This window comes from Scyliorhinus canicula, chromosome 24 (assembly GCF_902713615.1).
Source record: "Scyliorhinus canicula chromosome 24, sScyCan1.1, whole genome shotgun sequence".
NCBI lineage: Eukaryota > Metazoa > Chordata > Chondrichthyes > Carcharhiniformes > Scyliorhinidae > Scyliorhinus > Scyliorhinus canicula.
Window position 1 is genome coordinate 3,960,643 of NC_052169.1, and position 27,936 is coordinate 3,988,578.

Sequence of the window (27,936 nt, forward strand, 5' to 3'; positions counted from 1 at the left end):
CTGGATCTGACATGCTGAGCCCAGCTTCACTGCCAGCCCAGGACACGCCCCCTCCCTGGCCGTGACTGACAGCTCTGCCCCGTGACGTCATCAGTACGCGACGCAGGCCCGGTCTCAGTCGCCAGGGCAACACGAGCAAAGATGGCGGAGAAGGTAGGAAGGCTTCGGGCCTGGGCCTGGGGCGGGAGAGCAGCTGGAGCCGGAGAGGAAGCTGAAGGCGGGGCCGGGGGACAAAATCCCGGGGAGTCCTGAGGCTTCCTCCTCATTCTGCCCAATCCCAGAGGCAGGGTGTGGCTTAAACCCGCTCCCTCTACACTGTCCCCATCAAACACTCCCAGGACAGGTACAGCACGGGGTTAGACACAGAGTAAAACTCCCTCTACACTGTCCCCATCAAACACTGCTAGGACAGGTACAGCACGGGGTTAGATACAGAGTAAAGCTCCCTCTACACTGTCCCCATCAAACACTCCCAGGACAGGTACAGCACGGGGTTAGACACAGAGTAAAACTCCCTCTACACTGTCCCCATCAAACACTGCTAGGACAGGTACAGCATGGGGTTAGATACAGAGTAAAGCTCCCTCTACACTGTCCCCATCAAACACTCCCAGGACAGGTACAGCACGGGGTTAGATACAGAGTAAAGCTCCCTCTACACTGTCCCCATCAAACACTCCCAGGGCAGGTACAGCACGGGGTTAGATACAGAGTAAAGAGGGCAGCACGGTGGCCTAGTGGTTAGCACAACCGCTTCACGCGCTGAGGTCCCAGGTTCGATCCCGGCTCTGGGTCACTGTCCGTGTGGAGTTTGCACATTCTCCCCGTGTCTGCGTGGGTTTCGCCCCCACAACCCAAAAATGTGCAGGGTAGGTGGATGGGCCACGCTAAATTGCCCCTTAATTGGAAAAAATAATTGGGTAATCTAAATTTATAAAAAAAAAGATACAGAGTAAAGCTCCCTCTACACTGTCCCCATCAAACACTCCCAGGACAGGTACAGCACGGGGTTAGATACAGAGTAAAGCTCCCTCTACACTGTCCCCATCAAACACTCCCAGGACAGGTACAGCACGGGGTTAGAAACAGAGTAAAGCTCCCTCTACACTGTCCCCATCAAACACTCCCCAGGACAGGTACAGCACGGGGTTAGATACAGAGTAAAGCTTCCTCTACACTGTCCTCATCAAACACTCCCAGGACAGGTACAGCACGGGGTTCGATACAGAGTAAAGCTCCATCTACACTGTCCCCATCAAACACTCCCAGGACAGGTACAGCACGGGGTTAGATACAGAGTAAAGCTCCCTCTACACTGTCCCCATCAAACACTCCCAGGACAGGGACAGCATGGGGTTAGATACAGAGTAAAGCTCCCTCTACACTGTCCCCATCAAACACTCCCAGGGCAGGTACAGCACGGGGTTAGATACAGAGTAAAGCTCCCTCTACACTGTCCCCATCAAACACTCCCAGGACAGGTACAGCACGGGGTTAGATACAGAGTAAATCTCCCTCTACACTGTCCCCATCAAACACTCCCAGGACAGGTACAGCACGGGGTTAGATACAGAGTAAAGAGGGCAGCACGGTGGCCTAGTGGTTAGCACAACCGCTTCACGGCGCTGAGGTCCCAGGTTCGATCCCGGCTCTGGGTCACTGTCCGTGTGGAGTTTGCACATTCTCCCCGTGTCTGCGTGGGTTTCGCCCCCACAACCCAAAAATGTGCAGAGTAGGTGGATGGGCCACGCTAAATTGCCCCTTAATTGGAAAAAATAATTGGGTAATCTAAATTTATAAAAAAAAAAGATACAGAGTAAAGCTCCCTCTACACTGTCCCCATCAAACACTCCCAGGACAGGTACAGCACGGGGTTAGATACAGAGTAAAGCTCCCTCTACACTGTCCCCATCAAACACTCCCAGGACAGGTACAGCACGGGGTTAGATACAGAGTAAAGCTCCCTCTACACTGTCCCCATCAAACACTCCCAGGACAGGTACAGCACGGGGTTAGATACAGAGTAAATCTCCCTCTACACTGTCCCCATCAAACACTCCCAGGACAGGTACAGCACGGGGTTAGATACAGAGTAAAGCTCCCTCTACGCTGTCCCCATCAAACACTCCCAGGACAGGTACAGCACGGGGTTAGATACAGAGTAAAGCTCCCTCTACACTGTCCCCATCAAACACTCCCAGGACAGGTACAGCACGGGGTTAGATACAGAGTAAAGCTCCCTTTAGACTGTCTCCATCAAACACTCCCAGGACAGGTACAGCACGGGGTTAGATACAGAGTAAAGCTCCCTCTACACTGTCCCCATCAAACACTCCGAGGACAGGTACAGCACGGGGTTAGATACAGAGTAAAGCTCTCTCTACACTCTCCCCATCAAACACTTCCAGGACAGGTACAGCACTGGGTTAGATACAGAGTAAAGCTCCCTCTACATTGTCCCCATCAAACACTCCCAGGACAGGTACAGCATGGCGTTAGATACAGAGTAAAGCTCCCTCTACACTCTCTCCATCAAACACTCCCAGGACAGGTACAGCACGGGGGTAGATACAGAGTAAAGCTCCCTCTACACTGTCCCCATCAAACACTTCCAGGACAGGTACAGCACGGGGTTAGATACAGAGTAAAGCTCCCTCTACACTGTCCCCATCAAACACTCCCAGGACAGTTACAGCACGGGGTTAGCTACAGAGTAAAGCTCCCTCTACACTGTCCCCATCAAACACTCCCTGGACAGGTACAGCACGGGGTTAGATACAGAGTAAAGCTCTCTCTACACTGTCCCCATCAAACACTCCCAGGACAGGTACAGCACGGGGTTGGATACAGAGTAAAGCTCCCTCTACACTGTCCCCATCAAACACTCCCAGGACAGGTACAGCACGGGGTTGGATACAGAGTTCACCAATTCAGTACTAAATTAGGTCCAGTTGTTCCCGCGATTACCCACGAAGAACTAGATAGAAACTGCCTAAGGTTGCTGAATTTTCTTGTTGCAGACCAGTGTGGCGGTGCTGCGGGAGGATGGCAACAAACATTTTAAATTGGGAGACTACGAGAGCGCGTTGTCCTGTTATACACAGGCAATTGAGCTTTCCCATGACGTTTCAGATGGTGTGATTCTTCACCGAAATAGAGCAGCCTGCTACCTTAAACTTGTGAGTGCAAATGCAAGGATGAAAATTTCACAGATGACCTTTTGAATTCTGATTAATCAAGTAATTGTAGTTACTGATTGTTTAATCTGCTCAGTTCTGTTGTTTATTTTAGTGTGTTTGCTTCCATTATTTATTAGGAGGAGTACGAAAAAGCTGAAGCTGATGCCGCAAAAGGTTAGTGATGAGAAATGTTGTATTTTGCATTGATGACATATCAGGGTTGCCATGTTTTCTTGGCTGTCCTCGAATGTTTTAATCGGGAATCATCTGAATACGGTTTGTGTGTGTGTGTGCACCACTCACTTTGAGGGGGCTGATGGGATTATTCAGATTGCACCATGAGGACAAGCACTGTTCTGAACTTGGCCAGTCCAGAAACATCTACCCCAACAAATATCTATCCGAATTATCTCTCAACTCATTCCCCAGTGGGCAGTAGATGCTAACTGTTAGTTCCCCTTGATTAAGGTTCTTAAATCTCTGTGTAGTTCCTCATTGACTCTCGGGACATTTGCTCCCCAGCAATGATTGTCTGTTTGTTCTCAGTGATTGAGGTGAATGGGAAGGATGTGAAGGCTCTGTTCCGTAGGAGCCAGGCCCTGCAAGAACTGGGGAGACTGGATCAGGCATTTGCTGATATCCAGAGATGTGCTGTTCTGGAACCAAAGAACAAAGTATTTCAGGAATCGCTGCGACAAATTGCAACAAAGGTCCAGGAAAAGGTAAGGAATGAATGGATCGATGGATAGAAGGAGGAGTCAGACTGGGGGAGCAGTATGCGGGGGGAACTAAATAGTTGGAAGAGTCAGATTAGCAAGGGAGAGAAGTGTGTGTGCTTCTAAGATATGACAGTGAAGATTCCGATCTGCAATTGTCTTTGTCCTTTTAACCCGGGTCTTCATATTGGCAGTATCACATGGTATGAAGATTGACTTCAGTTTCTTAATACTGTTCGAGCCTGACAAGGCAGCTTACCCATGCATTCACTGTGTTATCACTGTGCTTAAATAAATTACAACAGGGCATGTGAAATATTCATACAATTCTAGAGTCTATCATTTTAAATTTGTGCTATGTTTTGAGAGAGTTCTTGGATTTGTTTGCAAGAAGCATATCGCTCAATATTGAAGTCTAAATTAAAAAAAAATTCCCTCAAAATATTGAAGTTGCATCAAAAATCAACGATGCCTAACATCACCCAGGACTGTTGAGCTTTAGTCTGCTGATATGTTCTTTTTATTCCCAGTGTGAGGTCCCCGATATGTTGAATGTCTTTCTCTATTCCAGGTCCAACTACAGTCTTCCACTGATGCCCGTGTGGAGCAGATGTTTAACATCCTCTTGGATCCTGGTGAGAAAGACTCTGAGAAGAAACAGAAGGTCAGTGCTTTCCTGAAACTGTTTGTTCAGTACTGTACTTGATGCAGGTCGCGAGTGTCTGGATCAGCGATAGCTGTTCCTGGGTTTGCAATACAGTGCAATGCCAGGTATACAATGTTTTCATTCTGTATTCTCCTTGAACTGTGGCGAAGCAGTCGGCAGTGTAATTTTTAATTCTTTACTCTCCTGTATGGATTGAGTCATAATGAGTCTTGTAGCATTAGTTAATGACCAGGTAGTTAGTTTTGATCATATTGACTGAATGATAAATTCCAGCTGGATATTGAAAAAAATCCCTGCTTTTCTATGACCCGTGGCATCGTTTACAATTTTTTGAGAAGGCAGTTTTAACAATCAGTTGTTTACGAGCCATGGAAGCTACATGTCGTGCTGTAATGATTACATCTGGACTTGTTCTAGACCAAAAGTTAATCATTAAATGTCCACATTCAGTCCATTCTCTACTATCCATGAACAGAGTGTCACAAGTTACATCAGCTCGATGGACTAGATGGACAGCAGTTTTGGAAGCTCCCAACCTATATTTTCACAAAGCCAGTCCTGTAAACCCATCATCCTTGCTCCCGCTTCCCGAGGAACAAGGGGAGGGAGAGAGAGAAGTGCATGACTGTGTGAAAATAATAGAGGAAATGGAAGAAGTACGCTTAGTAGAAGAAGAGCCACTACAGAACCCAGATTTAATCTTATTCACTGATGGTTCCTCTTTTATTGACAAGGGTATCAGGAAAGCTGGGTGGGCAGTCACAAGCCCATACGAAGTATTAGCTGAAGGAAGTTTGCCCCCAGCTACATCAGCTCAGCAGGCCGAATTAAAGGCACTTACAGAAGCATGTCATGTGGCAAGAGATAAAACTGCTAATATCTATACTGACTCCAGATATGGTTTTGGAGTAGCACATGATTTTGGCCAACTGTGGAGAAAAAGAGGATTTCTCACAACAGCAGGTACACCTATCCGAAATGGAAAGGAAGTACGAGATCTTCTAGAAGCTATGACCTTGCCCAAAGAAGTATCAGTTCTAAAATGTAAAGCCCATACTCATGAGGACACTATGGAAGCAAGAGGAAATGCTCTTGCGGACCAAGCAGCAAGGGAAGCTGCCTCCTTTTGTGCCTCTCATTGGCATCAGGAATCAAGTCACATTTACAAATTGGGAGTAACCACCTTATTACATGATTTACGTGAAATGCAGAATGATTGTACAAAGGAAGAAAAATGGACATGGTTAGAATCAGGTATTCAACCATATGATGATGAAATTTGGAGAGAAGTTCAAACTTCTAAACCAGTCGCACCACAATCACTAATGCCCTTCTTAGCTCAACAAATTCATTCATGGGGACACATATCACCTCAACAAATGATGGATCGATTCCATAGAAGTTGCTGTGGTAAAGGATTCAAAAAACATGCACAATTGGTAGCAAACCGATGTTTAACCTGTCAAAAGAATAACTTGGGTCCTATAACATCAATGCCTCAATTAAGAGCTCCTGCTCCTGCAGGTCCATTCCAGGACTTACAAGTAGATTACATCACTCTTCCTAAATGTCAACAGTACAATGACGTCCTTGTAATAGTGGATAAATTCTCCAGATGGGTGGAAGCTGCTCCAGCTAGAAGAGGGACAGCTGCCCATACAGCCAAAGTGCTATGCAAAGACTTTATTCCCAGATGGGGGAGTACCAGCTAGCATTGACTCAGACAATGGAACCCACTTTACAGGAGCGCAATGCTAAGTTTCCATTCTATTGTTTAAATCTGCAATGACAATATGAATGAGTTATTCTTGGCGCTTTTACCTATCCTATCGCTTTAATGATGTCTTTTATCTTATTCTGATATATCTCACTTGATCTTTCGATTTATCAAAGGTCCTGTGTTCAGCGCCAGCCTTAGGTATTCCAAACAACGGAAAACCTTTTACCATGTTTGTTCATGAAAGAGATGGTTACATGACTGCAGTACTAGCTCAAGAACATGGTGTTCAGTTAAGACCAGTTGGGTACTATTCCCTTAAACTTGACAATGTAGCACTAACACAATCTCAACCGAGAGAATGCTCCTCTTGACAGTTCAACACTCCCTCCCTTCTGCACTAAGGTCTCTTTTGTTGTATCTTTAGACCAAAAATACAAAAGAAATAGGATTGCAGAGGCACGTGGGTTTGATGCAAGATTAACAGAGATTTATTGAATAGGTCTTCACTGTACAAGGTTTGGTACTCGACTCCCTAAAAGCCCACAAAGTAGCCGAAGATCTTAACGAGACATTGCACACAACTACAATAGCCCACACATATAAAACTTTAATGTGGAGATGCCGGCGTTGGACTGGGGTGAGCACAGTAAGAAGTCTTACAACACCAGATTAAAGTCCAACAGATTTGTTTCAAATCGCTTATTGTCACGAGTAGGCTTCAATTAAGTTACTGTGAAAAGCCCCTAGTCGCCACATTCCGGCGCCTGTTCGGGGAGGCTGCCGCGGGAATTGAACCGTGCTGCTAGCCTGCCTTGGTCTGCTTTAAAAGCCAGCGATTTCACCCAGTGTGCTAAACCAGCCCCGGGTATATCACTAGCTTTCGGAACGCAGCTCCTTCCTCAGGGTTCAGCTGAGGGAGGAGCTGCGCTCCGAAAACTAGTGATTTGAAGCAAAGTTGTTGGACTTTTAACTGGAGTTGTAAGACTTCGTACTATAAAACTTTAGTTAGTGGTCACGTCCTGACATGGACTTTGACATTCTGACTCTTGAGATAACAATGCTATCAACGGAGCCGAAGCTGAAATTTAAATAAAAATATAAATTTTTGAAACCGAGAGTTTCCATTTCTGAGACAGTGATCTTTAATATTTTCTTTCCTCTCTAGGCTGTTCAGAATTTGATTGTTCTTGCTCGGGAAGATGCAGGAGCTGAAAGGATTTTTCGCAGCGATGGAGTGCGTCTCCTCCAGAAGATGTTGGACACTGGGAATGTGGAGATGGTGCTGGCTTCCCTGCGGACTCTAGTGGGGTTGTGTTCAGGCCACCAATCCCGGGTTAGTCAGGCAGAGAAAGTTTGAAAGAAAAGAAAAACTACCCTCCATTCTTTTTAAATAATAAATTATCCATGAAGCTGGAATCTTTGCTCTATAATAATAATCTTTATTGTCACAAGTAGGCTGACATTAACACTGCAATGAAGTTACTGTGAAAAGCCCCTAGTCGCCACATTCCGCCGCCTGCTCGGGTACACTGAGGGAGGATTCAGAATGTCCAATCCACCTAACGAGCACGTCTTTCGGGACTCGCGGGAGGAAACCGGAGCACCCGGAGGAAACCCACGCAGACACGGGGAGAACGTGCAGACTCCGCACAGACAGTGACCCTGGTGCTGTGAAGCAGCAACTGCTAACCACTGTGCTACCCTGCCACTCTACAGAGCCACCTAGTGACCAGAGGTTCCATCTTGACAGATGGTACAGCAAAATTGAATTGGAAATTTTAAATTCAATTTCTATTTATATAATTCCTTTAGTGTAGCCAAATGCTTTCAGGAGATTCACAGAAATGTTATCAAACAGAATTTGACTGCAGGAAGTAATGTCTCTGGGTAGGAAGTGAGAGCTTTGTAAAATATATTTATAATTCTTTTTGCTCCTGCTGTGAATTTTTCAGTCAATCATCCATCAGTGATGACTGCTAATGTTCTGTGCAAATGACATCCCTCCATCATCAGAAATGAATCTCGTTTAAGTTGTAGCTGTTTTGTTGTGGAAAGAATTTGCATTTATAGAACACTTAAGTGTTTATCTAAAAAGCCTGTGTTTAGGTTTGATTCCTGTTTGCAGGCAGTGGTGATTTTGCATGCAATAGGGATGGACAGGTTCTGTCGTGTGATGGGCAGTGACGAGGAGCAGGTTTCCCTGGCAGCGTGCAATGTCCTGCAAGGCATGTTCGATTCACTGAAAGGCGGAATAAAAAGTGATCTTCGAGGCAAAGAGGAGGCACTGGTTGTTGGTGAGTGATGTGACTCTTGTGTGAGAATAAAATCTCATTCTTTATAGCAGGAGTTTGACTATCGCTATCTGTTTTCTGCAGCAAAAGTGCAGTTTTATTTTAGATATCTGGCATTATCCTTTGGAAAGCAGCCCCTGAGGATGTGTTGAATTGGTGGTTGGGGGGGGGGGGGGGGGGGGGGGGGGGGTACTCTGTAGAGTGTTGGCTGTTATACTGGGTCCACACAGGGAAAGGTTTGAACATTACATGAACACAAATTAATCCGCATTGTCAAATAACTGATGAGTTTCATTGATCTTTAGAACCTATGAAAGATTTGAAAATGATGGTGCACCAACTACTGGAGATGTTGATTCAGCGCCAGGTTTCCACCCATGGCCGAGACAATTCCTTAAACCTCCTGATTAAGAACGTTCCACGGAAATCCTTACGGGACCCCAACAATGCTATGACGCTCTGGGTAATCGATCAGGGTAAGACATAAACTGAGGGAACCAGGTGCCTGCATGGTTTTGCCTGTGTTGGAGAAGCCACTTGTTTAATACTTGTTCGCTGTTTGGTGTGGCGTTTATTATTGTGAGTCCAGAGTCAAATTTGTCCAGACATCAGATTCTCATCCAAAAAGGGCACTAGTCAACTGAATTGATTGTTTTGACAAACCAGTGGTTCATAGTCACAATTCCTGTTTGATCCAGATTTATCATTCCAGAATTGTTTGAGTAACTGATTTTAAGGTCTCTAGCTGCTATGGTGGGATTTAAATTCATGCCTCTGGATTGTTAGTCCACGCGTGTGGATTACTGGTCCAGTAACATAATCATGATGCTACCATTCCCCTGTTTTACAAGGCTGGTCAGGTACAACATTCAGCTTTGACAGAGGGTCACCTGGACTCGAAACGTTAGCTCTTTTCTCTCCTTACAGAAGCTGCTTGAGATTTTCCAGCATTTTCTCTTTTGGTGACAGCGTTCAAACCTATATGGGGCTGGTTTAGCTCACTGGGCTAAATCGCTGACTTTTAAAGCAGACCAAGCAGTCCAGCAGGACGGTTCGATTCCCGTACCAGCCTCCCCGGACAGGCGCCGGAATGTGGCGACTAGGAGCTTTTCACAGTAACTTCATTGAAGCCTACTCGTGACAATAAGCGATTTTCATTTCATTTCATTATATGCTGTTAATTTGTAGATTCCCTGAGCCACAGACCCTAACTAATGCTGTTCTGGTTTTACATTTATTTGCCAGTGCAGTAACAAGGTTAAGAGGAGCTCTTTTCAAACCTCCAATCCAAGACAAATGAGATCAAGCAGGGAGTAAGCAATCAATAGGGTCAGAATTAAAATTGAAATAGCTGAAAATACTCAGCAGGTTTGGCTGCATAAGTGTAGAGAGGCACTGAGTTAACCTTTCAGGATGATCTTGCATTGGAACGGGCTACCTGGCTTCAGAGGGTCTGACTATCTGATCCCATTGGCAGCTTGTGGAGATGCCTGTCCCGCTGACAAAATTAAACTAAAATATATAGGCATTCCTTGAGGAGTTATGTTGTGGCGTGCTGCATCGTGACAAGAGGTTTAAGACATAAACCTGTGAGAATTGTATCCGGCCGTAGTGAGGAGGAATTTACAGAGCTGGTAGAGAGACTTCACCTCGCCTTCGCGGAGAAGCTGGCCTCGTCTGATGACTAATTTCTATTCCCTGTCCAAATGCAGCAGAGGGGTGTGTGCTTTGAGAAGGTCTCTTTACTGTAAACAAGGTTAGAGCAAAGAGGGAGGAAAGGCTTTTCGGGGCGGGGGGTATTCCAACGTGGATGCCATTTAATTCAATTACGTTGAAATAGATGGAGTTTTGAGCACAGAAACTAACTGCTTGGTCCAACAATTCTTATGTTGGTGTTTATACTCCACATGGGCCTCCTCGTGTCCCTATCCCACTCTATCAATGTATCTAATTATCTTCTGTCTGTGGTGATCAGGAATGAAGATGATTCTGGAAGTGGCCGGTACAGTTTCGGAAATTCCTGACAGCCTTTCAGTGACGGACAGTGGTCGGATGAGCATATCGGTGCTGCTAAACAAACTTTACGACGATCTCAAATGTGATGCAGAGCGAGAAGCCTTTAACAAACTCTGTGAAGATTATGTCAGGTACAGAATTGAATGACAAAGGGGACTGGAAGGTACTTCAGCTCGTGCTCTGTGCTGAGGTTAGCTTTTTAAAAATAAATTTAGAGTATCTTTACCAATTAAAGGACAATTTTAGCTTGGCCAATCCACCTACCCTGCACATCTTTTTGGGTTGTGGGGGTGAGACCCATGCAGACACTGGGAGAATGTGCAAACTCCACATGGACAGTGATCCGGGCCTGGGATCGACCTCAGCGCCGTGAGGCAGCCGTGCTAACCACTGCGCCACTGTGCTGAGGTTAGCTGATAACAACAGAACATAGAACGGTGCAGAAGGAGGCCATCCATTCCATTGAGTCTGCACCGACCCAGTTAAGCCCTCACTTACATCCTATCCCCGTAACCCAATAACCCCTCCTAACCTTTTTGGTCACGAAGGGCAGTTTAGCATGGCCAATCCACCTAACCTGCACGTTTTTGGACTGTGGGAGGAAACAGGAGCACCCGGAGGAAACCCACGCAGGCGTGGGGAGGACGTGCAGACTCCGCACAGACAGTGACCCAGCGGGGAATCGAACATAGGACCCTGGCGCTTTGAAGCCACAGTGCTATCCACTTATGCTACCGTGCTGCCCACGATAGTGTCCCTCTTCACAGTAAGAGAAAATCAGCCACAGTTCTGATATCTAACCAGCGACTCCTGCTGGAAGAGGAACTTGGCCCTCACAGTTGAACACTTGTCCCAGTATTAAAATTCCTCCCTGACCTTTCCCCTCCATTTCTCTGTAGCCTCCGCAGCTCTACAAGCCTCTGAGCTCCTCGCACCTTTCCAATTCTGGCTTCTTGAGCATCCCTGATTTTAATCACCATTGGTTGTTGTGCTTTCAGCTGCCCAGACCCCATGATCTTTTGTTTTGACTTGTTCTTGAGACGTGGGTGTCACTGGCTGGGCCAGCATTTGTTGCCCATCCCAAATTGCCCTTGAACTGAGTGGCTTGCTCGGCCATTTCAATGGGGGCAGCTAAGAATCAACTGCATTGTTGAGTGGGTCTAGAGTCACGTGTAGGTCTTTACCTCTCTACCTTCCTCGTTTAAGACTCTCCTTAAAACCTACCTTTCTAAGCAAGCTTCTTCTCACTGATTCTAATATCTCCTCGTCTGACTTGGTAACAGGAGGTTCTCTTGGAATAAAGTAGAGAAAAAAAATCTGCAGCTGAAATTCTTTTCTACGCAGGGACCGCTTTGAGTCTTCTGGAATGGACGGAAAGCTACAAGCCGTCCAGACTGTGTCCACCCTGCTCCAGGGACCCTCGGAAGTTGGAAACCGGGTGCTAGAGATGAGCGGGATCTTGGAGTGCATGATCGCGTTGTGCAGCTCGGAACGGGAGATCGACCAGCTGGTTGCGGTGGAAGCTCTTATTCATGCTGCAGGCAAGTCGAAGCGGGCTTCATTCATCACTGCAAACGGGGTGACCCTGCTGAAGGACATCTACAAGAGGAATGAAAGTGATCAAATCAAGATTCGTGCTCTGGTGGTAGGTTATGGCAATTCCATTGGGCAAACGTTTAGGGTAGTGGTCGGCAAACGTTTTATGGACAGCCACGCAACTCATCTTGTTTCATTTCCCCTTCCCAAAACGAAGAGGAGGTTAAAAAATATACTCTCTGCCCTATCACGTAGCACCCTGATTCCTCCGGGTTGTAGTGATTTAATGATCTAATGGATCTGTAATGAGTTAGCCCATCCCTGCCACATTGGTACGAAAGGTGCTACAATACCCCTGGATTCTGTAGGGATGACTTTGACTGTTACAGCACTCACTACTGACAATTACACATGTCTGAATATCAGATTTTGCCCCTTGTTGTTGAATAATTGCTAAGATGCAGTCTAGTCTAGTGAAGAGAGGTTACTTTACTCCAGTGAGTCAGTACCATCAGGAATGGTGTGGAGGGGGGCAGATAGGGTTGGAAATAATATTTGTTAAAAATATTATAGAGGGAACACTTCGACCATGAAATGCTGTCCACATTCTGGAGCGTCTCCTCCTCCAACCCATCTGATTAACAGCGGGAGATTACTGAGATTTTCTACACAGAGGACACTTTGATTCTGGCTTCACCATCTCCTAGACACTGTACGAACTTTGTGAAGGTTGAGCCTGTGTCATGTAACCCCAGCACTTTATCCGCTTCCTTTTACAGGGTCTGTGCAAGGTGGGGTCTGCGGGTGGAACAGACTATAGCATGAAGCAGTTTGCTGAAGGTTCAACCTGCAAACTGGCAAAGCAGTGCCGCAGGTGAGCTGGTGTCTGCTATTCTGGTGTCTGAGAGTCCAGTTGTGATGCTATGAATCGATTGTAGGGAGAGTGAAAGAGCAGGCTTCTGTGCCTTTTAACTGAGACTGCCTTTTAACTGCCTTTTTCAAGAAAGAGGAATCTCAATAATTCAGGGGTTCTAATTCTGTATTGTACATTATTCTTGCTTATGTAGGATGCTGGGGAATAGAACGTCCTATTTTAAAAAGCGCCCTCTCATTGCCTTGAACAATGTGCTTTAGTTCCAACTTCAGAAGAATACCTCCTACTGCATCAGTGTGGCATTTTTGCACTTCCCACACCATGTGTACTCTGGTTCCTCTCGATGAGATTGCCGACTAAGAACAGTTTTGTGTTGAACTTGAATAACTAGCAGGAATTGGATTTTGTGGGTTCATTAGTCTGCAGGGGCAAATTGCGGTGACCTTTTGGTGCGGTTTTGTGGGTATGTGTTCGTATTCATGGGGTTGCGACCTGGCCAAATGATTGGATTGGATTTGTTCATTGTCACGTACGCTGAGGTACAGTGAAAAGTATTTTTCTGCGAGCAGCTCAAACAGATACATGAAAATTAAAAAAAAGAAAATACATAATAGGGCAAATGACACCGCTGCCCTCCAAGTAGAAGTTTCACTGGCCATATGGAGATCAATATCAGATTGATTTGAAAAGATTAAGTACAATTACACACAGTCTACAACACAGAACCAGGATGTAGGGTGTTTATGCTCCACGTGAGCTTCCTCCCACTCCTATTCACCTCATCCTATCATCCGTTCCCAAGTGTATATCCAGTTTCCCCTTAAATTTATCCATACTATTCACCTCGGCTACAGATAACGATTTCTATATTCTCGCCACTCTCTGTGTAAACAGGTTTCTCCTGAATTCTTATTCGGGTTTACAGCCCCTAGATCTGGTGTTCCCAACGAGTGGAAACATCTTTTCTTGATCTACCCTATTGGAACTCTTAATAATTGTAAAGACCTCTATCAGGTCACCCCTTCAACCTGGGCTTTCAGAGCTCCAGGCGGTTCAGCCTGGTTTATTTTGATTTTGTTAACTGTATCAGACCCACAATACCACCCGAGAGAGGAGAGCAGTGGGGACAGAAACTGAAAGTGTAACTATGTTAACTACTGCTGCAGTGGCTGTTGAAGGGCTTTGCGGTCTGAACTGAACGAGGAGCATTAGATGAGGCTCTTGCTGATCGCACTGCTCTTCCACTCCCGCCAGGTGGCTATGCAACGACTCGATTCAGCCCAGCACACGGCGATGGGCGATGGAGGGACTGGCCTATCTGACCTTTGACGCTGACGTGAAGGAGGAGTTTGTGGATGATCAGCCTGCGGTGCAGGCTATGTTTGAACTGGCAAAGGTAAACGGCCAACAGGGTGACTGTGAAAGGAAAAAGCAGAAGCCAAGTGTTTTCAGGGGTCTGGATCCCAGCCTCTGGCTTCACCCTTTGGATTGCCGGAGCAGCTGTGACATGTGAACCCTTCGAGGGGCAACACGTGTTTGGCTTTCCTTGAGGTTATACAGAAATTGCGTTCAAGCCCACCAGGGAAATTGTGGGTGGGTGTGGGTAGGTAGGTGTGGGTGGGTGTGAGTGTTTGGGTGGGTAGGTGTGTGTGTGTGTGTGTGTGTGTGAGTGTGAGTGTGGGTAGGTGGGTGCGTGTGAGTGTGGGTGGGTGGGTGGGTGTGAGTGTGGGTGGGTGTGAGTGTGGGTGGGTGGGTGTGAGTGTGGGTGGGTGGGTGTGAGTGTGGGTGGGTGGGTGTGAGTGTGGGTGGGTGAGTGTGGGTGGGGGTGTGAGTGTGGGTGGGTGGGTGCGAGTGTGGGTATGTGTGGGTGGGTGAGTGTGGGTATGTGTGGGTGGGTGGGTGTGAGTGTGGGTGGGTGGGTGCGAGTGTGGGTATGTGTGGGTGGGTGGGTGCGAGTGTGGGTATGTGTGGGTGGGTGAGTGTGGGTATGTGTGGGTGGGTGGGTGTGAGTGTGGGTATGTGTGGGTGGGTGTGAGTGTGGGTGGGTGTGTGTGAGTGTGGGTATGTGTGGATGGGTGGGTGTGTGGAACTGAATATCATCAGGAGGAGCCCCAGTTGAGAGAGAATGAGAGTTTGAAACCTAATAAAAGCAAATTACTGCGGATGCTGGAATCTGAAACAAAAACAGAAAATGTGGGACAATCTCGGAAGGTCCCAGACGCTGAGATTGTCCAGCATTTTCTACTAATCTACCTCGGTTGCTTATGACAAAATCCAACATTTCTATTTTCTGAATCAGAGTGAGATGAATGATCTGTGTTTACTGATCTTCTGTCCTTCCTGTTTTGTGCGCAACAATGTTTGGCTTTTGTTCCCTTCCCAGTCAGAAGAAAAAACCGCTCTCTTTGCAGTTGCGTCAACCCTGGTAAACTGCACAAACAGCTACGATAAGGAGACCCCTGATCCACAGCTTCTGGAACTGGCCAAGTATGCCAAGCAACACGTGCCAGAGGAGCACCCAAAGGTACAATACAGTCACTGCCCGTCTTTACAGGGAATGATGCTTGTTACTCTTGCTCTGCCTGTGAGCCAAATGGGATCCCCCCCGCAGTCTGTGCTGAGATAGATGGTCCTCTGTGCTGCTTGTAACGTGATGTGGAGATGCCGGGAAACCTGTTGGACTTTAACCTGGTGTTGTAAGACTTCTTACTCTGCTTGTAACAGGGAGAGGAAATAATCACCCCTGCTTCTATCCCTGACCCCTGCGAGGATTGTGCCTGTGAGGGCGTTAGTGGAAACCTGATTGAACACAGCTGTGACTTTCCTGTACGGTCCATCGAGGAGCCTGCTGACTCTGTCTCAGTCCACCCATTAAGAACAGCCTTAGGAGAGCAGGTGGGGCTGTAGACCCATTCCAGAATGATCTAGCACAGGAACACCCCTGGTTGTCCATCAAATCTGTGCAGCTGATTGTCTCTACACCTCGCCTAGTTTAATCCCACTCCCAACGCTTTTAAAATCCCAGTTACTGTAATCCCATTTTCCTGCTCACTTTAATATTCCTCTTTTTTTTTCCAAACAACTGTGTAACTTTTTTTTATAAAGTAAAATTGTAGGAACAGGAGGCGACCCCTTGAGCCTGTTGTACAATTCAATTAGACCATGGCTGATCTTCTCCTGAACCCCATACCCATCGTTATTCCTTATCCCTTCATACGGGGAGGACGTTCCAGATGTCAGTCCTTGTGAAGCAATGCTTCCCTTTTTTCAGTGCACGGCAGTGGTTTCTGGCAGAGAGTTTCACTTTTTAAAAAAAATGTTTTTACTGAGGATTTTTAAAGTTATACAAATAAGGCAACCGTGAACATACATTGAAAATAGCAGAAAAGGAAAAGAGAAAAAAAGGAAAAAAAAAAATATATATATATATATACATATATGTCAGTTGTCTTTTGTTATTTACGTCGGTTGCGGCTTCTTGCTCTGCATTCTCCAGTAGGTGCTTACGTCCAACTGGGTCCCCAACCTTCCTCTCCCGCCTTTTCTTCCTGACCCCCCTCCCCACCTGGCGCGCCTTCGTCCCTCTTCAGCTTCTATATCTTGTTCCTGTTTGCATTTGTTGTTGCGTCGTGACTTTCGGCTCCCTCTGGCTTACTGGCTGTTGGGAGTTTCAATTTCTAGCCACCCCACGAGCTCGAGGACGTTTTTTTCCATCCCGCGCCTCAATCCCTTTTGAGAACTGATTTGGTGCTAACCAGGACGTTTTCTGATTTGCAGGATAAACCCAAGCATGTGGGGAAGCGGATTGGAAAACTGCTGAAGGCAGGGGTGGTGTCGGCACTGGTGTGTATGACAAAGAAGGAGAGTCCGGTGCTGACCGATTCCTGCAAGGAGATGATTTCTCGGTATGTGTGTGGCCCCTACACTGGCATTAATCAAACTATTGTTGCATAGGGTGTGTTTCACACGCAGTGACTGACTTACTTAGTGCCGTGATGTGTTACTTTGTGGGAAAACATTGCAGCTATATTGTGCACAGCAAGATGCTACAGGATTGTCTGAGGAAGGATTCCAGAAGGGCTCCCTGCTCTTCAAATAGTGCCATGGGATTTTTTTGTCTGCCTGAGTCACTGCCTCAAACAGAGAGGGCCTCAGTCTAAACAGAGCCCCTTTAACACCCTCAGCAAAACACAGAAGGCTCAAGCAAGCCCTGGAGTGGGACTTGAGCCCACAAAGAAAGAAAGACGGCATTGCGGAACTGCCTTAGTAAAGCACTGAATTACACCAGTCTTTGGAATAGGGCCTGGCCTCGCAACCTTCTGACTGAAAGATGAGAATGCTATCACTGAACCAAACTTGTGTAACACAACAAAACTGGGCCTGTTGTATTACTGGCTTTATCCCCAGGGATTGAGAATGTTCCCACTCAATACCAGATAACTCTTCAGCCAGTGGTCCTGGCTGAACAAGTGGTATCTCTGCATGCACCTGGTCCCTAAGCATTACTTTTTCTACTAGGCACCGTAAAGCTTTATGTTTGAGGCAGACTTGTGTATTCATTAACTAGTGAGCAAACACTATTGAGGTTTCTCAGATAGATAGATTTGAGAAGTCACAGACTTGGCCAGAGGATTAACTTCAATTAAGGGCAGCACGGTAACATTGTGAATAGCACAATTGCTTCACAGCTCCAGGGTCCCAGGTTCGATTCCGGCTTGGGTCACTGTCTGTGCGGAGTCTGCGCATCCTCCCCGTGTGTGCGTGGGTTTCCTCCGGGTGCTCCGGTTTCCTCCCACAGTCCAAAGATGTGCAGGTTAGGTGGATTGGCCATGATAAATTGCCCTTCGTGTCCAAAATTACCCTGAGTGTTGGGTGGGGTTATGGGGATAAGGTGGAGGTGTTGACCTTGGGTAGGGTGCTCTTTCCAAGAGTCAGTGCAGACTCGATGGGCTGAATGGCCTCCTTCTGCACTGTAAATTCTATGAATGTTTAAAAATTAAATGCCTGTTAAGGCAGTGCATCTAAATCCTCAGATCCCACCCTCTCTCCAGGGAAAGCAATCTCGGGGTTAGAGGAATTTGAACTCTTGCCTCCGAACCTGCCCATGGCTCAGTCTATAAATGTAATACCTCGATGGCACTGAGCAGAAGCCCCACATTTAATGCTTGGTTAGCGATGCTGCCACTAAGGAGTAGTCTTTTCTGCTTGGAGGTCTATCTCAACATTACCAACTCCTGGGCAGCACGGTGACACAGTGGTTAGCACTGCTGCCTCATGGCGCCGAGCTCCCAGGTTCGATCCTGGCTCTGGGTCACTGTCCGTGTGGAGTTTGCACATTCTCCCCGTGTTCGCGTGGGTTTCGCCCCCACAACCCAAAGATGTACAAGATGGGTGAATTGGCCACGCTAAATGCCCCTTAATTGGAAAAAATGAATTGGGTACTCTAAATTTATATTAAAAAAAACATTACCAACTCCAAGCTGGTTTGTGCTGGTGTCCAGTACTTCAGGGTTTTGGTCACTCGCATCCGAGTTAAACAGTCTTGCTTACTGCATTACCAAGCAGCCCTATACCAGAGAGTGGAAGCAGTATAAAACTGAGAGCTTCAAAGCCGTTCTGTATTTCAGGGTGATCCTGTCTCTGGTTGAGGCCCCAGAGGATCGTGGAATCGTGGTAGCTCAGGGTGGAGGCAAGGTGAGTGTGACAGTGAGCTTGTTAGCTCCTCGGCATTTCCCCAAATCAGTGGGCCTTGTCATTTCTGACTCTTTATAAAAATGCAATGTAGCCCTTGTGGGAGAAGGAGTGGAGACAACGGTGAGAATTCAACAAGATATCTAAGATCAATTTGCACCTGTAGGTATTAATTCCTTTGTCTGAAAGTATTGTCTGCTGCTAAAATATGATGGTGTGGGTATAAACTGCCCAGCTATGTCGCTCAAGTTCACATTCCTTTTGGCAAAGCAAAGTCCCCCAGTGAAGGCCACCACTGCTCAACCTGATCCTACGTATTCAGAGCAGCACGGTAGCATAGTGGTTAGCACTGTTGCCTCACAACGCCAGGGTCCCAGGTTCGATTCCCGGCTTGGGTCACTGTCTGTGCGGAGTCTGCACGTTCTCCCCGTGTTCAGCGTGGGTTTCCTCCGGGTGCTCTGGTTTCCTCCCACAGTCCAAAGATGTGTAGGTTAGGTGGATTGGCCATGCTAAATTGCCCTTGTGTCCATAAAGGTTAGGAGGGTCTATTGGGTTACGGGGATAGGGTGGAAGTGAGGGCTTAAGTGGGTCGGTGCAAACTCGATGGGCCAAATGGCCTCCTATGTTCTATGTTATTAAAGCACAGAATATAAAGCACTGAAGTAGGTCAATGTCTATGGCAGTGTTTATACTCCACATGAGCTCCCTCCTGGCCTACATAATTTCACCCCACAACCTGTCCCTCAATTACTTCCCCCTTCGTGTTTAGGGGAAGCTAGGTAAACACATCCATGCTCTTCACCTCAACTACTCCCAGTGGGAGCAAAGTCCCCTTTCTGACCACTCTCCAGGTAAACAGGTATCTCCTGAGTTCCCCATTGGTGTAATTAGTGACTACCGTATATTTTTGTTTCCTAGTTTTGACTATACTCCATGTAGGAATGAGAGCTGTGTCTAACTTACTGATTCATTTTGTTAATTGTATATTTGTATTTAGTTTTATGCAGTTAGTGGGCATTAACTGGGAATTTCACTTGAGCTCCTTTAAATAGAAATAGACTGAAATTGTGGTTATTGAGGTGGAAGCTGTATGCTTGTAATGTGGAACTCTGAGAATAGATATGAGAGTGTGTAAAGATTGGCTCCAGTTCTATCTGTCATAAACTGGCTTTCTTGTGAGGGAACTGTAACGGATCTTTAGCACCTCTACTACCAGCATGATTATGATCAGATTTAAATTTTCAGGATAGCATGAATACAGCTGACACCACGTTGGGTGGGAGGGTGAGCTGTGAGGAGGATGCAGAGATTCTTCAGTGTGATTCAGACAAGTTGAGTGAGTGGCCAATTGAATGGCAAATGCAGTATAATTTGGAGAAATGCGAGAAATACCTTGTCTGAAAGTACTGTCTGCTACTAAAATATGGATGGTGTGGCTATCATCTGCCCTTGCTATGCCGCTCAAGTTCACGTTCCTTTTGGCAAAGCAAAGTTCCCAAGTGAAGGCCACCACTGCTCAACCCGATCCTACATATTCAGAGCAGCACGGTAGCATAGTGGTTAGCACTGTTGCCTCACAGCGCCAGGGTCCCAGGTTCGATTCCTGGCTTGGGTCACTGTCTGTGCGGAGTCTGCACGTTCTCCCCGTGTCTGACAAGAATTCAGACAAGAAATGGAGAAATACCTTGGTAGCAAAAGCGAGAAGGCAGACTATTATCAGAATGGCCATAAATCAGGAGACGGGACTACGGGACCTGGGTGGCCTCGTACATCAGTCACTGAAGGTAACCATGCAGGTGCAGCAGGCGGTTAAGAAGGCAAATGGTATGTTGGCCTCCATTGTGACAGGATTCAAATACAGGAGCAGGGATGTGTTGTTGCAATTGTACAGGTGAGGCCACACCTGGAGTATTGTATGCAGTTCTGGTCTCCTTATCTGAGGAAGGACGTTCTTGCTCTCGAGGGTGTACAGTGAAGGTTTACCAGACTGATTCATGGGATGGCGGGACTGACGTACGAGGAGCGATTGTATTCACTGGATTTAGAAGAATGAAGGGGGAATCTCAAAGGAATCTATACAATTCTAACTGGTCTAGACAGGGAGGATGTTGGGTGGGTGTATCCAGCACCAGGGGTCACAGTTCGAGGATACAGTGATAGACTATTTAGGACAGAGATGAGGAGAAATTTCTTCACCCAGAGAGTGGTGAGCCTGTGGAATTCATTACCACAGGAAGTAGTTGAGGCCAAAACATTGTATGTTTTCAAGAAGCAGTTAGATATAGCACTGAGGGTGAAAGGGATCAAAGGATTTGGGGGGGAAAGCGGGATTAGGCTACTGAGTTGGATGGTCAGCCATCATAATGAATGCGGAGCAGGCTCGAAGGGCCGAATGGCCGCCTCTTCCTATTTTCTACATTTCTATGAATATGCTTCTAATAATCGCATTTAATAACCTAGTTGATTATTTCCTCCATTCCCACAGGCTCTGCTCCCTTTGGCGTCAGAAGGCACAGAGATTGGCAAGACTAAGGCAGCTCAGGCATTGGCAAAGATCACAATCACCTCGAACCCTGAGATTGCTTTCCCTGGAGAGAGGGTGAGACCTGACCGTTTATATGCACTGCCGTAACACTTTTCTTAAAAGATAGTCTTATTTTCTACTTCAGAATATTCAGCAGAGAATTTCATCTGGTGTTGATCCATTGTAAAGATATTGATGGTACAATGATAATCTAATAACCTTTATTAGTGTCACAAGTAGGCTTACATTAACACTGCAATGAAGTTACTGTGAAAATCCCCTAGTCGCCACATTCCGGCACCTGTTCGGGTACACAGAGGGAGAATTCAGAATGTCTAATTCACCTAACAGCACGTCTTTCGGGACTTGTGGGAGGAAACCGGAGCACCCGGAGGAAACCCACACAGACACGGGGAGAACGTGCAGACTCCGCACAGACAGTGACCCAAGCCGGGAATCGAACCCAGGACCCTGGAGCTGTGAAGCAACAGTGCTAACCACTTGTGCTCCTCGTCCCTATGGAAACTGGGACGAGTTTCAGTTCCGAGCAAGGGGATGGGTATCTCTCTACCTTACTGTTAAAATTCAACATAAAATAGGTTTGGATAGTCTTTAATCCAGTTCTCGGTGAACATGGCCTTCAGCTCAAATCTATCCCGAAATCGCCATCACCTTCACAAAGGTCTAAGGCTGGTTGGTTTCAAAAAAAGCCAGATTGGTACAGTAGGAGGCACTCTGCTGAGGTTTGGAGGCTTGGCACATTATTGTTGAGTTATGGAAGTGGCCACCGAATAAACATTTCTGTTTTCGCTCTTCATTCCTTCAGGTTTATGAGGTAATCCGACCTTTGATTGGCCTTTTGCACCTTGACCACACGGGGTTGCAGAACTTTGAGTCACTGATGGCATTGACCAATTTGGCTGGGATCAGTGAGAGGCTGCGGTAAGTGACTGGGGGAAAATGTGCTGTGGGAGGGGCTCCTCCAGTCGTTCAGCTGGATAAACAGATCCCCTTTTTAAACGACGAATCTCCACCTTCCTTCCCTAGTATCTGTTTCTGTATATCTTTACCATTGGTTGAAAAACCTCCTTCACTATAGTAACCAGAACCACCTTTGTCAACTCTTACAATCTTTAATTAGGTCACCTTGATCTCTCCTCTTAAAAAGAAACCCACCACAATCCCTTCGAGCGGATGCTTCCTCTTGTGGGGCAATCTAGAACGAGAGAGCATAGTTTTAGGATGAGGGGTAGCAGGATTAAACCGAGATGAGGAGAAATGACCTCTCAAAGGGTCGTGAATCTGTGGAATTCACCACCCCAGAGTGCGGGACATTGAGTAAATTTGAGGAGATAGACAGGTTTTCATTAGTAATGGATTGAAGGGTTATGGAGAACAGGCAAGAGGAGATTAACCACAATCGTATTGAATGGCGGAGCAGGCTCGAGGGGCTGAATGGCCGGGGCCTGCGACTAGTTCTTATGTTAAGTTTTTATATCTTTGAGTCTTTACTTTTTTTTTCAATTTTAGAGTACCCAATTATTTTTTTCCAATTTCGGGGCAATTTAGCGCGGCCAATCCACCTACCCTGCACATCTTTGGGTTGTGGGGGCGAAACCCACGCAGACACGGGGAGAATGTGCAAAGCCCACACGGACAGTGACCCGGGGCCTTGATTGAACCCGGATCCTCAGCGCCATGAGGCAGCAGTGCTAACCACTGCGTCACCGTGCCGCCCCGAGTCTTTGCGTTGAGTTATTTTCTCTGTATCCTCTCATGGCCCTAATTGGTGAAGTGACTACATTTCAGAATTATTTAAAGGTTATGAGGTGATTTCAGGATGTCCCAAAGTCGTAAAACACATTTGCATTCCAAGTCTTTTTTTAAAAATGTATTTTACTCCAAACGTAAATGAAAAGTTACAACATATAAACAATTCGGGAAACAAACTTACCAACACATAACTATACAGTTTGTACAAGTTTTTCCCCTTTTTCGTGCCCCCTCCCTCTTTTTTTGGGGTCCCATATAACGCAGCCCACCCCTGGTGACAGCGAACCTTGTGGTGCCACCCCCCCCCCCCCCCCCCCCCCCCTCCTGACCCTGCCCACCCTCATCTCACACAATGCAAGGCACAGAAACCCAAAATTTCACCCTCGCTGCCCGGTTCAGTTGCTGCCCAGCCCCCCCACTCTCGGCTCTGCCTGCCTGGCCTCTGGTCAAGTTGCCCCACTTTAGCTGGTCGTCTCACTCTAGCTAGCTCCCTGATTCCCCGCGACATTATGCCGGTGCTTGTCTGGCCTTCTTCAGACCTCCCGACTTCTCTGCTCACCTCTCAGCTCTTGCGTGGGTGGCCAGGCCTCAACGACCGTGTATACTCCTAGCTGGTACCTGGCTGCCTCTGCTGGCTCTCTGGCCTGGTGACTTCTCTTTTTGGATGGTTGGCGCCCACCCTCTTCGGCCATGGCCTGGAGGTTGAGAATCGCCCGTTGCTCCCCTCGACGGCCATTGGTCATCGCCGCCCCCTCACCTCGCTGAACGCTTCGCAGCAGAGGTGGACTTACACTTTTGGGGACACAGACAGTCACCCCTCAGTATGGGGCCCTCCCATTGGCCGTAGTCCTGCGCTGTGTGTTTCATTCTGAGGCTGGCACTAATTTACTGATCAATCTTGTGACTTCTTTTAGCCAGAAGATAATTAAGGAAAAAGCCATTCCAATGATTGAGAACTACATGTTTGAAGACCACGAGATGATCCGATTGGCAGCTACTGAGTGCATGTGCAACATGGTCCTGAGTGAGGAGGTGCGTTGGTGCTGGATACAGAGTGTTGCTGCTTTCTATTCACTTTGCAGTTTGATCTGTGGCTGTTATAGAGTTCCTATAATGGGAATATAATATGGGTAGGAAGCATAGCAATCGGGGAGGGACCAGGTACAATCCCAACTCACCTGGGGCAGAGCTGGGGAATGACACTTGGCTTCCAGCCCAAATGCCTGATCGTGATCATCGTCCAATGAGAGGAAAACGCAGGTGTTTGGACATTGGGTGAGATTAACTCCTCAGGGTCAAGTTACTTGCCGACACTCATAGCTGAAATAGTCACGTGGGTGAGCTAGAAGATCTAATGTACAGACAACTCACTCCCAGCAAGGAGAGCAGAGGACAACATTTTGAAAATGTGACAAGCCAAAAGAAAATTGTCCCTTGGATTATTGTTTTGTTTGGGGGTGGGATACACTTTCGGCAGCCTCACCGTGTTCTGTTTGGATCTTATTCCAGGTCCAGAAACTGTTCCTGGCTGAGGGAACAGATCGTCTCAAACTGCTGGTGCTGTACAGCGGGGAAGATGACGAGAAGCTGAGGTGTGCAGCTGCAGGGGCTGTAGCTTTCCTCACATCGCTGCAGCCAGAGCTCTGTGTCAAAGTGACACAAGTGGTGAGTGACTGTGCATCCTGTTCTTCCCTCTGCAGCCTCATGGTGCTGCCACTAACTTACTCCTTCCTTCCTTCCCTTCTTCTTCCTTCCTTCCTGCTTGCAGTCTGCTCCCCTCCTCTCCCAAGAGCACTAACTCCAGTGGGGATGCCAATATCTGTTGCCCCTCTGCTATCCTGTCCAGATGGTGTTCTTTGCCTGTGAGCCTGGACCATGTCTGTCAGTAAGATGTTCGATTTGAAGAGGGCATCACCAATGACCCTGAACTTGTTGTCACTTCACTCTCAGTCTAAATGGAATGCTGGATAGCGATCAGGAATGGGAACTGCAGCTGACGGTGTCCATTAAGTTGCACAATCCAGAAGTACGGAGGCTGGTTGTAGCTCCTACTGTCATCACCACCCTCCACCAGGGCCTTTAAAAGCACAGTCCAGAGATTGGACCTGTGCGGTTCGGTAATGCCTGATTTGCATTTCAGTAATGCCTGATTTGCATCGGGGTGAGGGTGTCCAGTATCGATTGTCAAAACATTCAAAATAAAAATAGCAAAGTCAAGGGATAGCACAAGAGAACCTATAGATCAAATCCAAACTTTTCCAACACAAATTGACACTGAGCGGTGACTGCTACCATGTGTTCAGGCAGTGAGAATTCAGACGTGTGGTTTTAAATTTCAATTCTGGATGAACCAGGAGGTAGAGCACATTGTGATGAGAGTATTTCGCTCCTGTGGAAATCCACAACCAGTGCAGATAGCACTGTCTCTCCAGACAAGGTGTGGTGTCTATAGTGTACAATTAAAAATGGGTGTGTTAAAACTACAAATATTATAGGAAATGTATGGTCCACAATAAGACAGTGCTTAAATGTGCAGCCCTTTAACAGGGCAGGGAATTCCCAGGTTTAATCCCTGCCAGGTGGAAAGTTTGCTGATCTCAGGCCAGGCACCAGCTGCGGTGCTTTGATTGGCGTGTGTCCTGGGACAGGAAGTGGGGGTGAAATCCCTACATTTGGTCGTAAATGAAATATCAATGCTGACATCCAGGAGCGGCACGGTGGTTAGTGCTGCTGCCTCACAGCACAAGGACCCGGGTTTGATTCCAGCCTTGGGTGACTGTGTGGAGTTTGCACTTTCTCCCCCTGTCTGTGTGGGTTTCCTCCGGGTGTTGTGGTTTCCTCCCACAGCCCAAAGACGTGCAGGTTAGGTTGATTGGCTATGCTAAATTGTCCTTAGTGACCAAAGGTTGGGAGCGGACCTAGGTAGGGTGCTCTTTCTTTCAGAGGGTCGGTGCAGACTTGATGGGCTGAATGGCCACCTTCTGTTTTGTAGGGACTATATTTTATGGAGATAATAATAACCAGATGATCTGTTTTTTTAGTGATGTTTAAATTCTGTGCCCATGTCCTGGAGTGGGATTTGAACCTTCAACCTGCTGACTCGAGATGAAAGCTACCCAAAGCTGACACCTAGCTTGTATGAGCTCTCATGGTCAAATAGCTTGCAGACACCACCCCTCAACTCGCAGTCAGAGAACAATCATTAGGAGAGCAGCCAGTGTCTGTGGAACTTGGCAGGATCCATATGAAGAGAGATAATTGGCACACTCCTCTTCTCTGCCCTATTCCTTTTGAAACAAATTTGCACTGCAGCTGGAAGTTACATCTTTGTGCTTTACTCTCTTCCACCCCTCCTGACAGACGAGCCACTGGTTGGAGATCCTTCAAGCACTCGTGCTGAGCTCGAACCTTGACCTGCAACACCGAGGGCTTGTCATCACACTCAACTTGATGAACGCAGGGCGGGAGCTCGCAGCCCTGCTCATGGAGACGGAGATGTTGGAAATCCTGTCTGCTTTGAGTCGGGACGGAGACGAGAAGAAATCTAAAGTGGCCGCTGTTGCCAAAGATTGCCTTGCCCAAGCAGTGGCGTACAGACTAATAAAAGCTACGGAGGAGACCAGTCCCTAGTGAAAGCAAACGTAAGATATTCCAGGGACACGTGGACCAGTTTGCAGGCGAGAAACACTGCTACTATGTGACACACGGCTCACTACTAATCTTTGGATCATAAGCAAGCATGCACAATGAATGCTGCATCTTTCAATCACAGTGTTTTGCTGCATGGGGCACCTTCCCACTTACAGGACTTGGCTCCTGTCATATTGTATAATGAGGTATTGAGCAGTATCAAAATCACTTCAAGAAAAAGAGCCTCATGGTTCAGAATCCATTGGGTATTCTGATGCTCACCTCTCCATCTTATGCTAGTTTTTGATTCATTCCCATGGCTGCCCAGACCCTCTGACTCCAGTTGACCACTCTATATCTCTGGTCTCGGACAGTGAAATTTAGTGGGATAATTGACATTGTAGACCAAGTGTGATCTGAGTCTGAGCTGCGGGATGGGTGTGGAGCTGGTGTGCTTCTGGTCAATTTCCTCCCCTGACCCTGGGAATGCTGAGGTCAATTTTGCCTCCCTGGCGAACACAAGAGGGGCGATTGCAAGTTTCTCTTTGGGCAGTTTTTAATATAACTAGACAGAATATTGGGACGGCACGGTGGCGCAGTGGTTAGCACGGCTGCCTCACGGCACCGAGGACCCGGCTTCCATCCTAGCCCCGGGCCACTGTCCGTGTGGAATTTGCACATTCGCCCCGTGTCTGCGTGGGTCTCGCCCCCACAACCCAGGGTAGGTGGATTAGCCACGCTAAATTGCCCCTCAATTGGAAAAAAGATGAATTGGGTATTCTAAATTTATCTTGAAAAAGTGGGAACTAGACGGAATATTAATGCGAGTGGAACACTTGTAAAGATCTGCCTCTGGTCCAGCTGGGAAGTTGTAATTTTTTGATCAGAATATTTCAGTGAATGTTGGTGTGGTCCATGGCACCTTTATTGAATCCAGTCTAATATTTTACACCTATTCACTTTAGCACAGTTTGCAGCACTTTCATTATTGGCTTGGAAGGTCACAGTTTAATTTGTGCTGCTACTACAGGGCAGATATTTAGCAAGATGTTGGGAGGAACCCGGGAGCTCTGATTCAGCTTTGGAGTCAGTTTGAGAGTTGGTACCCAACTTTCACAACTGCACTGCTGCACATCAATACTAAACTTGTGGTGTGAATTCAGACTAGCATTAGTGGCTTTCTAAAAACCAGCTGTGTGAAATGAAAGGTGATGACTCTGTTTAATTATTGAAATGGGTTTTATCTACATTGTACACCGTACACATTCATTTATTTGTTTTCACTTAAGTTAAACGAAGACTGATTATCATTATTACCG

At 46.9% G+C, this 27,936-nt stretch overlaps 1 protein-coding gene across 1 annotated transcript; it reads left to right on the top strand.

The window, feature by feature from the left end:
* On the top strand, positions 1–27,933 carry LOC119956775 (protein unc-45 homolog A-like). Its single transcript, XM_038784174.1, has 20 exons — positions 1–153; positions 3,021–3,179; positions 3,317–3,353; positions 3,726–3,901; positions 4,467–4,559; positions 7,448–7,615; positions 8,408–8,576; positions 8,879–9,049; positions 10,549–10,720; positions 11,934–12,234; positions 12,905–12,999; positions 14,254–14,395; positions 15,383–15,523; positions 16,777–16,904; positions 18,627–18,693; positions 21,176–21,289; positions 22,041–22,156; positions 23,902–24,019; positions 24,497–24,652; positions 26,348–27,933. The coding sequence occupies exons 1-20, from the start codon at positions 142–144 to the stop codon at positions 26,615–26,617; spliced, it is 2,805 nt and encodes a 934-aa protein (XP_038640102.1). The 5' UTR covers positions 1–141; the 3' UTR covers positions 26,618–27,933.
* Positions 27,934–27,936: the final 3 nt, after the last annotated feature.

Excerpts from the sequence above, each read along its gene's own strand:
- LOC119956775 (XM_038784174.1), top strand. Across the intron at positions 8,577-8,878 it reads AGAGGAGGCACTGGTTGTTG|AACCTATGAAAGATTTGAAA; the intron begins GTGAGTGATGTG and ends ATTGATCTTTAG. Across the intron at positions 16,905-18,626 it reads TGCAAGGAGATGATTTCTCG|GGTGATCCTGTCTCTGGTTG; the intron begins GTATGTGTGTGG and ends TCTGTATTTCAG.